This window comes from Suncus etruscus, chromosome 6 (genome assembly GCF_024139225.1).
Source record: "Suncus etruscus isolate mSunEtr1 chromosome 6, mSunEtr1.pri.cur, whole genome shotgun sequence".
Lineage (NCBI taxonomy): Eukaryota > Metazoa > Chordata > Mammalia > Eulipotyphla > Soricidae > Suncus > Suncus etruscus.
In genome coordinates, this window is record NC_064853.1 from 2,002,740 (window position 1) to 2,016,186 (window position 13,447).

The 13,447-nt window shown below is 63.1% G+C and overlaps 2 protein-coding genes across 2 annotated transcripts in view; both read right to left on the reverse strand.

Annotated features, from left to right (window-relative positions):
• CEP104 (centrosomal protein 104) overlaps positions 1 to 13,447 on the reverse strand; it is a 223,291-nt gene that overhangs the window by 80,139 nt on the left and 129,705 nt on the right. The gene's annotated exons all lie outside the window — the stretch shown is intronic.
• MEGF6 (multiple EGF like domains 6) lies at positions 1,100 to 8,640 on the reverse strand. The gene is made up of 21 exons (XM_049774563.1): positions 8,445 to 8,640; positions 8,230 to 8,352; positions 7,942 to 8,109; positions 7,689 to 7,820; positions 7,402 to 7,534; positions 7,017 to 7,164; positions 6,653 to 6,787; positions 6,439 to 6,573; positions 6,009 to 6,168; positions 5,244 to 5,372; positions 5,041 to 5,169; positions 4,832 to 4,963; positions 4,603 to 4,731; positions 4,330 to 4,458; positions 3,760 to 3,888; positions 3,550 to 3,675; positions 3,259 to 3,387; positions 2,766 to 2,894; positions 2,298 to 2,442; positions 1,558 to 1,589; positions 1,100 to 1,445 (listed from the first exon to the last, which is right to left on the reverse strand). The coding sequence occupies exons 1-21, from the start codon at positions 8,638 to 8,640 to the stop codon at positions 1,423 to 1,425; spliced, it is 2,691 nt and encodes an 896-aa protein (XP_049630520.1). The 3' UTR covers positions 1,100 to 1,422.

Sequence of the window (13,447 nt, forward strand, 5' to 3'; positions counted from 1 at the left end):
CCTGGCAGCCTCCTGGCTTGCCTCCAGATTTCTGTCTACCCGGCAGCTGTCTGCTGTCCAGTCGCTGCCTGGTCACATCTGGGTGCCTTCCTCCCGTCCCCATCCCCTGCATTCCCTCTGCCTCAATCCCTTTCCCTCATGCACCGTGAGTGCTAGGGGAGGATTTGGCATTGCATTCTGAGCCACATCCCACGTCTTGTGACACTGGAGTCAGCGATCTGCTCGGAGCGCACCCCGAGGACCCGCCTGGCTAAACCTGACAGTGCTGGGCCCCTGCTTGCTGGCCTCAGGGATGTGGAGTCGGTCCCTGCAGCTGCCTCACACCCAGGGGTCCTGGAGGGTATCCGCTCTGCCTCTCCCCCAAACCCCTCCGTGCTGCTCCCTCCTGGGGCCTGACCCTTCATTGCATCTCCCAGCTCTGCACTCCACTCTGCCTTCCCATTGCAGCCACACCCCGTCTAAACAGACCCCGCCCTAACTTCCAATGGTCCTGCCCCTTATTTCCAGAACCCCGCTCATCCTTGCTGAAGGCCCCGCCCCTCCTGTGCCCACCTTCCTTCTCAGGGATCTTCCTTTCCAGAACCCACATCCCTTTGCACTGAGAAGCGGGCCTCAGTGACCCTGGGTTTGGAGGGGAGAGGTGGCTCCAGCCTAGATCCAGATCAGCTTCCAGAGAGGAGGTGAGGCCCCTCAGGCTGTGTGTGGTGTGATGGTTGGTCCTGTCCAGCCCAGGCCCTGCACTGCCACTTCCCACTTTTGCTGTTGAAGAATGTGTGAGTGTGTATAGGGTGTCAGGTGCGTGTGATATGTATGAGGTGAGATGTCTGTGTGTGTTGGGGTATATTGGGGTATGTTTTTCTTCTAGCATCTCACAGGCAGGTGACCCCCAGCCTCACACACATCAGCTGAGCCTTAGGACTGAGGCCCAGGACCAGTTCTGCGTTAGGGGGTGCCCTGGCCTGGGAAGGGGCACCCTATGGAGCAGCACACACAGGTTTTGGAGGGCACCTTGTTCTTCATTCCCACCTTCTCACCCACCCCCCTGCACACACACACCCCTCACCCCAGCCCTCCAAGGTCCACTCCTGAGCCCCAAGCCCCTCAGTCTGGATGCACGGGGCTCCCTGGAACCGCGTCCATAAATCTTCGCCGTGTGTCCCGCAAGCTGAACCCCTGGAGATGCTGTCCAGGCCCCAGAATAGGTAGTGCCAGCCGAGGGGCAGCCACACGCCAGCTTGGAGGCAGGAAGTGTGCCCTGTGTGCAGGAGGTGTGTGGGTGGGTTCTTGCAGCTCCGTGCAATGAGGGTCAGCTCCATGTCCTCCAAGACAAGGCCCCGGATGCCGTCTGATCGTACCCCTCCTGTCAGGTCTCCTGTGGGGGTCCATGCTGGATGGAAGGAAGGCACTGGTGGCTTCATGGTGCTAATGCCGGGGGTCTTCGTGGGCTGCAGACACAGAAATGCCAGGTTAAGGGGGAAGGGGCCAGATAGCCTTCCCTGGCTCTGGTCTGAAGTCCTTTCTGAGTCCAGGCGCCACCCACACACCCCTACCCCTTACCTGGGTGCAGAGTTGTGGGTGGTATCTCAAGTCTGGAGGGGGGCACCTGAGAGCAGAAACAAAACAGCTCCTGGCTGTGCTGCCTCACCCAGCCAAGCTCTGTGCCCTCCCCCGGTGAAGCCAGCAGCTGGCGACATGTACACAACGGTGCCCTTTGGAGGAGGATGCAAAGGCCTTTCCTCACGGCCGAGATGGACCCCGAAATGGGCAGAGGGGATCAAATCTGAGCCGAAGCCCTTGCCTCACCCCCACTGGACCCCACCCTTGACTGCAGTGCCACCTGTAGTGCCAGGTGCAGTGCCGCTCCTGACCACCAGGTGGCGGTGTCTGCCGCATTTCCCGCATGCAGGTCTGGGAGGAGAGGGCAGAGGCTCCCAGCTTTGCCTAGGGAGACCCAGGTAGAAGAACCCCAAACTTAGGGCGCTCTGCGGCACGAGAGTGTGTGCTTGCTTGCATGTATATGAAGGCATGTGCTCACATGCCCTGGAGTACAAGAACACAATGCCGGCCAGTGTAGATCATACGTGTGTTTGCACGCACTAATGCACTGGAACACATCTCTGTGAGGACACACATTGCAACCGTGTGACGGCACATGTGTACAGCCATTCACGCACCCTTGAGCACTCACGTGCCAGACACGGGCATTCATTAGCATGCACATGGATACACACAGTGGGCAGGGGAGCCCGGCCCTGCCCATTCAGTGGGGGACACCCAAAGGCCCTTCCTCTCCCCACTGCCAAAGCCACTCACCCTGCCGACACGTGGGCCCCATGGTACCATCCGGGCAGTGGCACTGCCCACTCTCGGGGTCGCAGTCCGCTCCACCTCCGCAGTCACAGCGCAGGGCACAGTCAGGTCCGAAAAAGCCCCTCCTGCAGCCTGTGGGCAGAGGGAGACCCAGAGTCAGTATTTGCCCCGACGGCCACCGAGCCTGGGACCCCTCTGAAGATATCAGGGTGCCTTGGCAGGCCCGGGCTGTCTCCCTGCCCAGTGGGGCCACTTCAAGGGACAGTGCCTGGGGTGTGCAGTAACGGGTGCTGGGACCCAGGCTCCCTTGAGCAGCCCAGAGCTGGAGTGGCGGAGTCGGCACAGCAGGCCGGGCACAGGTGGAATCCCCTCCCCATGGTGGTTCCTGCAACTGCCATGCAACCAGGGTCCCGCAACCTCCACCAGGAACACCCCCAGGGGGCTGCAGCACTCACCAAGTTCGCAGGCTGGCCCCGAGCGTCCGGGGGGACAGAGACAGCGGCCAGTGGCGGGATCACAGGGGGCTCCGCCCTGGCAACTGCACCTTTGCAGACAGCCCTGCCCGAAGGAGCCAGGAGCACACTCTAAGGGGTGCAGGGGACTGAGTCAGGGGGAGCAGTGAGCAGGGCGATGCCTGGTGGACGGGTCAGCAGGTAGGGCTGGACCGGTGGGCGTGGTCATACAATGTGGGCGGGGCATTGGACCAAATGGGAGGGGCAAAATCTGGTGGGTGGGACAGGCCTATGGGCAGGGCAGCAGACAGGGCTATGTGGGACGGGCATGGTTCTACAGGGTGGGCGGATCTATATGATGTGGGCGGGACACTGGGGAAATGGGTGGGGCGAGGCTTGGTGGGCAGGGCGGTGTGGTCTGTGGGTGGGGCAGTGGGCAGGGCTATGCAGGTGGGCAAGTCCGAACAGAGCAGGGCGGTGGGCACCAGACATTCACCCTGCTCGCAGGACTGGCCCTGCAGGCCAGCCGGGCACAGGCAGCGTCCGTTGATGGGGTCACAGGGAGCCCCGTGCTGGCACACACACAACGCACGACAGCCGGGTCCATGAAAGCCAGGTGGACAGGCTGGTGGGAGAGCCACATTAGTTGCCTCAGTTTACCCGGAGCAAGAAGGCAGGGTCTGGTTGCCCTTCCTCCTGCCCGGGCCTCTCCCAGGGGGATTCAGGGATCAGGAGGACAAGGTTCGCTGCTCTGGATACCGAGCAGCACAGAGACATGGGGACTCACAGTGCTCGCAGCTAGGCCCGTAGACGCCGGCACCACAGACACAGGCACCCGTGGAGGGGTCGCAACTGCTGTTTCCACATGAGCACCGCAGGCGGCAGGCGGCCCCATAGTGCCCAGGTGGGCAGGCTGCAGGGAGGCACGGGTCAGGGCACAGCAGCCCAGGGGTACGCCAGGAGCCCTGCCGCAGCCCTCACTGCTGCCTGAACTTACGGAGCTCACAGTGCTGTCCTGTCCAGCCCAGAGCACAGGAGCAGCTGCCAGTGGCTGCATGGCAGTGCCCTCCGTTTTTGCAGGGACATTCCTGCTTGCAACCCACGCCAAACCGGTCCAGGGGGCACTCTAGGGGGAACACAGGCACGGCTGAATCAGACCCAGAGCTGGGCGCACCGCAGCACACACATCTTGCCCTATCCTGCATGGGCCTTCCAGCCTCTGGAGGCCCATCTCTGTTCCCAGGGGAGGCACGCATGCCCCTCCTGGCTGGGCACCCACTACCAACAGGCCCAGGGCCCTCAGAGACACAAATGCCTGCCCAGGTGGCAGAGTAGCAGGAAGACTTTCTGGAGGAGGTGACACTCTGCAGAACCAGCCTCCAGGCCGTGGGGGCCAGTGTGCAGAGACGGCTTATCTGTGTCCTCCATGGGGTCAGAGTATGATCAAGGACAGACCCCTCTGCCACAAGGACCAGCCCAACAGCAGGAGCCAGAAATGACACTCCTGGAGGTGGTGCTGGGTCCCCCCCATGTCCAGCCCCTCCAGGATGCCCTAGGCAGGTCTCACCATGCTCACACCGGGGGCCAGTCCTCCCTGGGGGACAGCTGCAGGCGCCAGTCACCGGGTCACAGGTCCCCTTGGGGCCACACTTGCACACATGGGCACAGCCAGGGCCCGCACGCCCAGGGGGGCAGGCTGTAGGGTGGGAGGAGCGGAGACTGCTAAGAGCATTTCCACCCCAGGATAGCCCGGCCCATGCCCACCCTGTCTCACTCAGTGTCTTCCCCACTCAGATCCAGGGAACTGGAGGATCCCCACAGTACCCCACACCACACTCACCAAGGCCACAGTCAGGCCCCAGGAAGCCCGCAGGGCAGCGGCAGGCGCCCGTGGATGGGTCACAAGTTGCCTCGTGGAGACACTCGCACAGCTGCTGGCAGCCAGGCCCGAAGCGCCCAGGTGGGCATGCTACAGGAACGGGTGGTGGCTGATGGACTGGGAGCCGGCACCACTGGCCTGCACCCCTGGCCAGGGTCCCCCACGGGTCATCAGCAAAGGCCGCACTCACCATCCTGGCAGTTGGGGCCCTGGAAGCCAGCCGCGCAGACACAGGCCCCTGACACGGGGTGGCAGGTCCGGTTGTCCCCGGCACACTGGCACTGGTGCCCACAGCGCTCTCCGAAGGTGCCCGGTGGGCAAGCTGGAAGCGGGCAGGAGGGGTCAGCCCCATGTGGAGGGTCTTGGGGGGCTGAGCCTCCGGACCTCACACTCACTCACCTCGCACACAGCTGGGCCCCGAGAGGCCGGCTGGACAGTGACAGGCTCCGGTCACATGGTGACAAGGGGTGCCCGGGGCACACTGGCAGCGCTGGGCACATCTGTCTCCAAACCAGCCAGCCGGGCAGGCTGTGGGCAGGGGTGGCAGTGAGATCGGCAGGACCAGGAAGGGGCAGAGTCGCCCGCTGGGGTCCCAGACTCACCCTCCTCGCACTGCCGACCCCTCCATCCTGAGGGGCACAGGCAGGCCCCGGTGACGTGGTGGCAGGGGGCACCCCGAAGACAGGCACAGCGCTCCTCACAGCGCAGCCCAAAGGTACCGTTGACACAGGCTGCGGTTGGAGAAAGCGGGTGTGGGGGTCACAGGTTTGATGTCATGGGGTATAAAGGTCACAGAGTGTGGGGTCACAAGGCATGGGATCACGAGTGTGAGGTCATGGATGAGGAGGTCATGGGGCGTGAAGGTCACAGATGTGGGGTTCATGAGTGTGGGATCACAGGTGTGAGGGTCAAAGGGTATGGGGTCACAGGTTTGGGATCATGGGTCATAGGAGTCACAGGGTGTGGGGTCATAGGTGTGGGGTCAGGGTTGTAGGTCACAGGGTTACAGATTTAGGGTCATGGGATGTGGAGTCATGGGGTATGGAGTCACAAGGGGTGGGATCATGAGTGTGAGGTCATAGGTTCTGGGGTCATGAGGATAGGGGTCATTGGTTGGTGAGGCAGGGTCAGCCCCAAGGTTGTCGGGCTATGGTTGTCTTTGTGGGTCCTCAGAAGGAGAGCAGGTGAGCGTGTGAGGCCCTCAGACACCCACATACATCAACGGGGACCGAGCAGGTTCAGGAGGGCAGAGTGGAGACCCAGTGCTGCCTCTGAGTCCCAGCATTGGGACATTGGGACATTCTCACGGCCCCCAACATCGCAGCTCACCCTCTCCCCACACACGGGAGTCACCAACCCACTCTCACCTGCGGCACAGTCTGGCCCCGTCCTTCCGGGGGGACAGTGGCACTGGCCGGTGACCCTGTCACAGGGGGCACCCCCGCAGGCACAGGAGCTGGAGCAGTTCACCCCAAATGTGCCCACTGGACACTCTGCAGAGAGGAGACACTTGCCTTGGCCTCGAGGCTCAGGGAAGGGGAGGGGAGAGGAGGCAGCAGGGACAGGGCCAACACAGACCCTTTGCCCATTCCCACCGACCAGGGCACCAGAGGCAGTGATGCCAGCAAGAGGGGCCAACCAAGCTGGCAGAGGTGGTGAGTGGGCTGGGAGCAGAGACAGTGTTCAGAGGAGCATAAACAGGACGGACTATGGACGAGCAGGGCATGTGGATACAGTGTGAGGAGGGAGGGGTACGGGGTGAGGTGCCCGGTCCCCACCTAGACCCCAGGACCCCACCTTGGTCACAGGCCTTCCCACGGAGGCCCGCAGGACACAGTGTTTCACACTGGCCGCTGATTGGGTCACAGGTCGCATCTGGCGGGCAGGAGCACATATGCTGGCAACCGGGTCCGAAAAAGCCAGGTGGACACTCTGGAAGGGAGCAGAGGGTCGTGCAGTTGCCCACCTCCTCACCCCACAATAGCCCCCCACCATCCTGCACCCCACTCACCATCCCCGCAGCGTGCTCCCCGGAATCCGGCCTTGCAGACACAGCTGCCGTCCCTCCTGTCACAGGCCTGAGAGCCCTTCTTCTCACACCGACACTCCTCAGAGCAACCAGGCCCGAAGGCCCACGCAGGGCAGGCTGCACCCCAGAACCGTTAGTGGCCAGCTGGGAGGTGCCCACCCCCACCAGGCATCCCCTGGTCCATGCATCTCCCCAACACGAGGTGCCATGAGAAGCTGGGGGGCGAACTCATGGGGTGAGCCACATTACCCAGGGGACCCCACAGGGACTCGGCTGAGTCTCAGAGCCTCCCTGGGGTGGATTCAGGGCACTCCCCCCAAAGACCCCCCGCCCCGCCAGGACTCACGCAGGTGACAGAAGCGGCCGTAGAGCCCCGGATCGCACAGACAGGCCCCGTGCACGCGGTGACAGCGGCCACGGTTTGCACAGCGACACTTGCTGCGACACTGGGGCCCGAAGAAGCCATAGGGACAGCCTGGACAGTGGGAGGAATGCTGCAGGTGGCAGAGCCAGGCAGGACCCAACCCCAGACACCAATGCAGGGGCAGAAGTGGGAGCCCGGGGCCAAGGGGGCAAGGAACCCATCCCCCATGGCCCTTGAGCTCTGTGGCTTTGGCATCTGGGCCACGTCACCGAAGGACCCCTTGGAAAGGAGGGACCACGGCCCGGCCCACCTGCCAGGCTCAGCCTCAGACCCAGGACTAAGGGCTTGAGAGGGGCCAGGCCTGCACCCACCGTCCTCACAGTGGGCGCCCCCCACGCCCGGTGGGCAGCGACAGGTCCCCGTAGCTGGATCACAGGTGCCCCCGTTGCGGCAGCGGCAGGACAAGCTGCAATCCTTCCCGTACATATCCGGGGGACAGGCTGTGGGGAGGGGACCGGGCACCAAGGCACCCCCAGAGCTGAGAGGCAGCTCTACCTCCTTCCCATGTCCTCCCACGATCCCCACATGGCCCCAGACACGCTCCATCTCCATCCCTGCACCCACCATGCCACCCGGCACCCCCGCCCCCCTCACTCTCGTTGCAGACCAGCCCGGTCCAGCCCGCGGGGCAGTCACAGCCATCCAAGCTGGGCTGGCAGGCACCCCCATTCTTGCAGTCCGCACACGTCACACTGCAGTCGTGGCCAAAGGAGCCGTCGAGGCAGACTGGAGGGACAGAGTAGGGTGCAGGCCTCAGCCTGGGAGCCCAAAAGCCTCCATGGGGGAGGGTCCTCAGTCCTTCCCCAACCGGACTCCAACCCCCGCCCCCACCAGGTTTGTGACTCACTGAATCTCTCCTGCAGTGAGTGTTCCCCCCGGGCCTCCGCCACCTCCTCTTCGGCCCCCGCGTAGTCCTGGAAGAGGGGGGTCAGCTCGTCCCGGAGCACGGCCACGTGGGGGAGGGGCCGCACGAAGGGCAGACGCCCGGCCAGGTCCACCTCGGGCAGGGCCAGCGCTGGGCGGGCAGAGGTCCCTGAGAGTGGCACTCGCGCCCTGTCCACCACCCACCCCGCCCAATGCCTCATCCCCATGCCCTGGGGGATCCCCTCTGGCCACCGAAGGACGTGGAACTCACGGGAGCAGCCCAGCTGGTCCTCGTCCAGCCGGAAGCCAGCCTCACAGGAGCACTGGAAGGAGCCGGCCACATTGGCACAGTGCTGCTCACAGCCGCCACGGTCCACGGCACACTCGTCCACGTCTGCGGGCAAAGCCAGTGTGGGGCTGGCAGCAGGCGGGCACTCAGGCTTCTGCCCGGCCCCCCCATGCACAGCGCTGGCTGGGCGCACTCACCCACACAGCCGCAGCCGTCGGGACTGAGCTGGTAGCCGGCGTAGCAACTGCATTCGTAGCTGCCCGGGGTGTTGGTGCAGACTTGCTGGCAGCACGGCGCTCGGGCACAGTCGTCGATGTCTGCAGGCACATGGGAGCTGCTGGCATCCCCACCGCTGGCTACACCCCCCAGGAGCCAGTGCCCAAGGCAGCACATGGGGCCAGAGCAAAAGCACAGCGGTAGGGTGTTTGCCTTGCAAGCGGCCAACCCTGGACAGATCCCGGTTCGATTCCTGGCATCCCATATGGTCCCCTGAGCCTGCCAGGAGTGATTTCTGAGCACAAAGCCAGGAGTAAACCTCGACATCTCCGGGTGTGACCCAACCCCCACAAAATAAAATTACCAAGGATGCTCAGATCCCAGAAGAGGTGAAACCCCAGGGCACCCCCTGCTGGACAGGTTTGAAGGCAGTAGAAGGAAGCCCCCATGTGGGTGTGCAGGCGAATGGTGGGAGTCAGGGGGGCGTGCCCGCACCCAGGCAGGTCTTCTGGTCGAGATCCAGCGTGTAGCCCTGCGGACAGGAGCACTGGGGGCCGTCCTGGCTGTGGGAGCAGCCGTGCGAACAGCCGCCATTGGCTACCTCACAGCTGTCCACGATCTCCATCTCAATGCCTGCGGATGGGACAGGATAGCTGGTCAGCAGCCGCCTGTGTCCCGACCCCACGCCCCCTATGCCCCAACTCACGGTAGCACTGGCGGCCATCGGCACCCAACTCATAGCCAGCGTGGCACACACACTTGAATGAACCCTGGGTGTTGAGGCAGCCGTGGGCACACCGGGCCAGCCCTGTGGCACACTCGTCCACATCTGAATGGATGGGAATGAAACAGGGCTCAGCACACAGCCGGGGCAGGAAGGGACACACTGGGGCCCTGCCACAGACCCAGAGTGCATCATTACCCCAGTGTCACCACAGCCGGGACCGGCCAGGAAAGGAAGTCCCAGGGCCAGGATGCTGGCCAGCTTCTTGGTTTCTGAGGACAGAGGATCTCAAGGGGTCCCTATCGGATTCACGAGTCCCTAGTGGGACGGATTCCTGGGGTGGCCCTGCCTAGATGGGCCACCATCTTGGAGCCACCAGACCTTGCACAAGGGCAACTCTGTGGCCACTGGCATGACACCCCAAACCTGCCCAGGACACCCACCCTGACTCACTCCTGTGGTGGTGGGGACCCCCAGATGCACATTGGGGATGTGGGGACAGGTTTCAGGGCCCTATGATTCCAGGGCAGGAAGACTCCAGCTCCCCGGGGAAACCTATAGGTGCCGCCTACCTTCACAGGTCCTGCGGTCAGCAGCCAACCTGTAGCCTGCGTGGCACGTGCAGCGGGCAAGACCCTGGACCGCCTGGCACGAGTGCATGCAGCCGCCGTTCCGCTCCAAGCACGGGTTTCTCCCTGTAGTCGTGAAAGGAAGCAGAGCTGGAGGCTCTGGTGCCCACCCCTGCGCCACTCCAGTTGGATCACGGGTGCCCCTCAAAAGTCAGGCCCTGCACCCCTCGGATCCCCACTCAAGCCCACTCATCCTGGAGGGGCACCTAAAGGACTGCAGGAGAACTGGCCTTAGGACCTGCCCCCCAGTTACATTCCCAAAGAACCCCCATGGGCTGCGCCTCCTCTATGAAACAGGCAGCCCCAATTGCAAGAAGGTTCCAGAAGAGGCCTCGCCACGACCCACCTCCCACAGGAACCCTTCAGGACCCTGCAGCAAACAGGGCATCAGAGTTGGGGTCCTAGAGCTGTGAGCTGGCCTGAGGGGCTGTGGGCAGAGCTCTGGACTGTGGGCACGGTTATGGATGGGGTCCCGGGCTGCGAGTGGGGCTATGGTGGCATCTCAGACTGTGAGTGGGCTTGTGGGTGGAGTTCCAGGATGTGGGCAGGGTTAAAGGCAGGGTCTGGGCTGTGGGTGGAGTCCAGATTGTAGGGGAGTTCTGGTGATGTGGGGGGCATAGGTGGAGCCTGGGAATGTGGACAGTGGAAATCAGGGTTGTGGGCAGAGTCCATGGTTGTAGGTGAAGTCCAGGTTCATGGGCAGGGTTGTGGGTGGAGTCCGGGCTATGGGTGGGTCCTGAGCTGTGGCTGGGTGTGGGCGTGGTCCCAATTTTTGGACGGGGGGGGGGTCCCAGTTTGTGGGCGGGGCCCTGAGACATGGGTGGGGTCGTGGGCGGAGTCCCAGCTGCAGGCTCACTCACGCACACAGCGTTTTCCATCTTCATGCAGCTGGAATCCAGGCCTGCACTGGCAGCGATGCTGGGCTGCCGTGATCTGTACGCATTCGTGCTGGCAGCCACCGTTGCCCACAGTGCACGAGTTGATGGCTGGGGACAGAGGCGCCTGGTCAGCCTGCAGGGCAGCACAGGGGCTTCCCGGGCAGGGACTGAGGTGGTCTGCACAGACCAGGCAGCCTCAGGCCTCTCCTGTGCATCTTCACCCTGAAGCTGGGGTTATACGGGGCAGGATGGGTCCTCCTGGGACTGGTCGTGAGAAGCAGCATTCAGCACCTTCTGCTCAGTCACACCCCAGGCCCCCGGAGACCCCAGGACAGCCCTGCCCCGCCACAGCACAGGTCACTCCAGGCTCTGACCCTTACAGGGCAAGCTTTGCTCAGTGTGGCCCGGCTGGGTTGTGGAGGGCAGAGAGTGGGCTGTTCTGGGAGCTTTGGGGGGTTGGCATAGGCCTCACCGTCCCGCTCAGCTCAGAGCCCAAAGGTGAAGAAAGCCATGGGCTCCCGCCTGCTCATGGCTGCATCTGACCGACCCTCCTGAGCTTCCTACAGACTCGAAGCCACACGGAGGCGTTGCCCCTCGCTCCCTGACCTGTCATTGCATTCAGAGTGGTTCTGCAGTGTGAGGACAGCACAGCCAGAGGCCACAGCCAGTTCACTCCTTCCTGGACTAGCGGCTGTCCCAGTGGAGTGGCTGTGGAGAACTTGGGGGCCAGCCTAGAACCCAGCCAGTCCGGGGGGCTGAGTTTCACCTTTTGTGGACATGTCTGTTCTGCACTGTGGGAAAATGCCAGGCCTGACCAGGATCAAGGTGAGGGACACCAGCGCCCTAGTCCCCCCTCTCAGCCCTCACCCTCAGCCTCACAAACCACCTCCCCAGGCCACTCTGCTCGCTCTGTGATGGCCGTTCCAGGAGCCTCGGCACGTGGCCTGCACCGCCCCCCATTCCTGGAGTCTGTGGCCACAACACCCCACACCCCCGCTCGGACACAATCGGAACCAGACGCCTTTCCTGGCGAGGCCGGCGGGGACCTGGGGAGGCGGAGAACGGCGGGGAGGGGGACCCAGCTGGACTGGAAAGTTCCAGACAGCAGCCCCAAGACAGGCCCAGGATGGGCACAGGCAGGGCTTCTGCTGGAGGGTGAAAGAAAGCTGGGCATGAGAAGCCCCCCCTGGCCCCCCAGGCAGCCGCTGGTTTCCATCTGCAGTCCTGGGACGTTGGGTGTGTCCATCTCAGCACTGGGCCTGTGGCTCTGCGGGATGGGCCTTGGCGGGACCAGCTACAAGCTCTGGGAGCCAGGTCTTGGGATCCCTGAGATCTTGCCCAGATAGTCCTGAGTGACCATCCAGACACACACACACACACACACACACACACACACACGTACGTCCCCTCCATTTGCGTCCCTATCATCCACCCTAAGGCAAATGCGTTTCAGGGCTTCTGGGAGGCTGATCCGTCCAGCCATGGGGACAGGGGCAAGGGGAGCTGGGAACTTCACCCTCCGCTCTCTGGGGTTTTGCTGCAGAGCAGGGCTAACTGTCCAGGGACCAACCTACAGATTCCAGGCTCCAGGCAACAAAGGGGCTTCAACCCCAGCTTCTTTGTGAAAATGACCAGGGACCGGCGCTGTGGCACAATCCTGCCCCTAGAGAACTAGTCTGTGGCCAGGAAGGCGCCCCAGGGCCCTCACTCGGTCTCCCAAGTGAATGGCAGTGGGGTGTGAGCTCGGGCATAGCACTGGTGGGCAGGGCTCGGACGGGGCCAACCTTAACCCTGTCTGGGAGTTCTCTCTGGTGTGTACAGGAGACTTTGGACTGACCTATCGCTGGAGGGTCCCGGCGTGAGGCCAGTGCAGAAGCTCTGCTGGGACAGACACAGACGGTGACAGCCTGTCTCCCGCCCTCGAGGGGCCACCCAAGACGCAAGGGAGCCGTTCATGGGTCCCACCCTCCAGCACAGTGCCCTCACACTCATACCACAAAGTCCCTGCCAAGCACAACTAGGGGTGGAGAATGAGCAGGGCAGAGCACTGTTCCTAGAGTCTCTGAGATGGAGAGTGTATCAGGGTGCAGCACTGTACCCACAGCCCATGGGTGAAGAAAAGGCAGGGCAGAACAGAGCACTGTTTCCGGAGCACTATAATGTGCATGTCAGATGAAGGTGCCCCCACAGTCCCGCTCTTGTTCATTTTGGGGAGTCATCATCACGGCCTCTGAAGCTCCACCCAAAGGCTGGTCCCTCCCTCATCCCGGTTTCTCTGCCCAGCAGGGTCTGTGCCCAACCCCTGCCAGCATGAATGTCTGATCTCAGCCAGAGTTGCTATGGCACTGGGACCCTCATGGACAGACAGACACAGATGGCACTGCCAAGGGTAGGGGTGCCCGAGGGATGGGGGTGCCTGTGGGAAGCGGTAAAGGAGGGTGGGGTGATACATCCCTATCAGCCCCCTAACGCTTCTCCTGAGGAGTCTGAGTTTCAAGCTTCACTTCATGTGTTTTAAGTCCCCATAAGTGCTGCCTCCTGAAGGTCCCCAAATCCTTTGGGGTCCAGGCCCAGCACCCCCCATAAGTCTCCCCACAACATGTGGGTGGGCTGCACCCCAAGGCCTGTCTCTTCCACATTTCTCTGCTCCACCCCCAGGCTGCGGCAGTGCAGGGCGGCAGAGCCCCTGGAGAGAGCCGGTTCCCGGGGGGCCCCCACAGCTGCGCCCCATCTGCACAACGTGCCGCACAGCT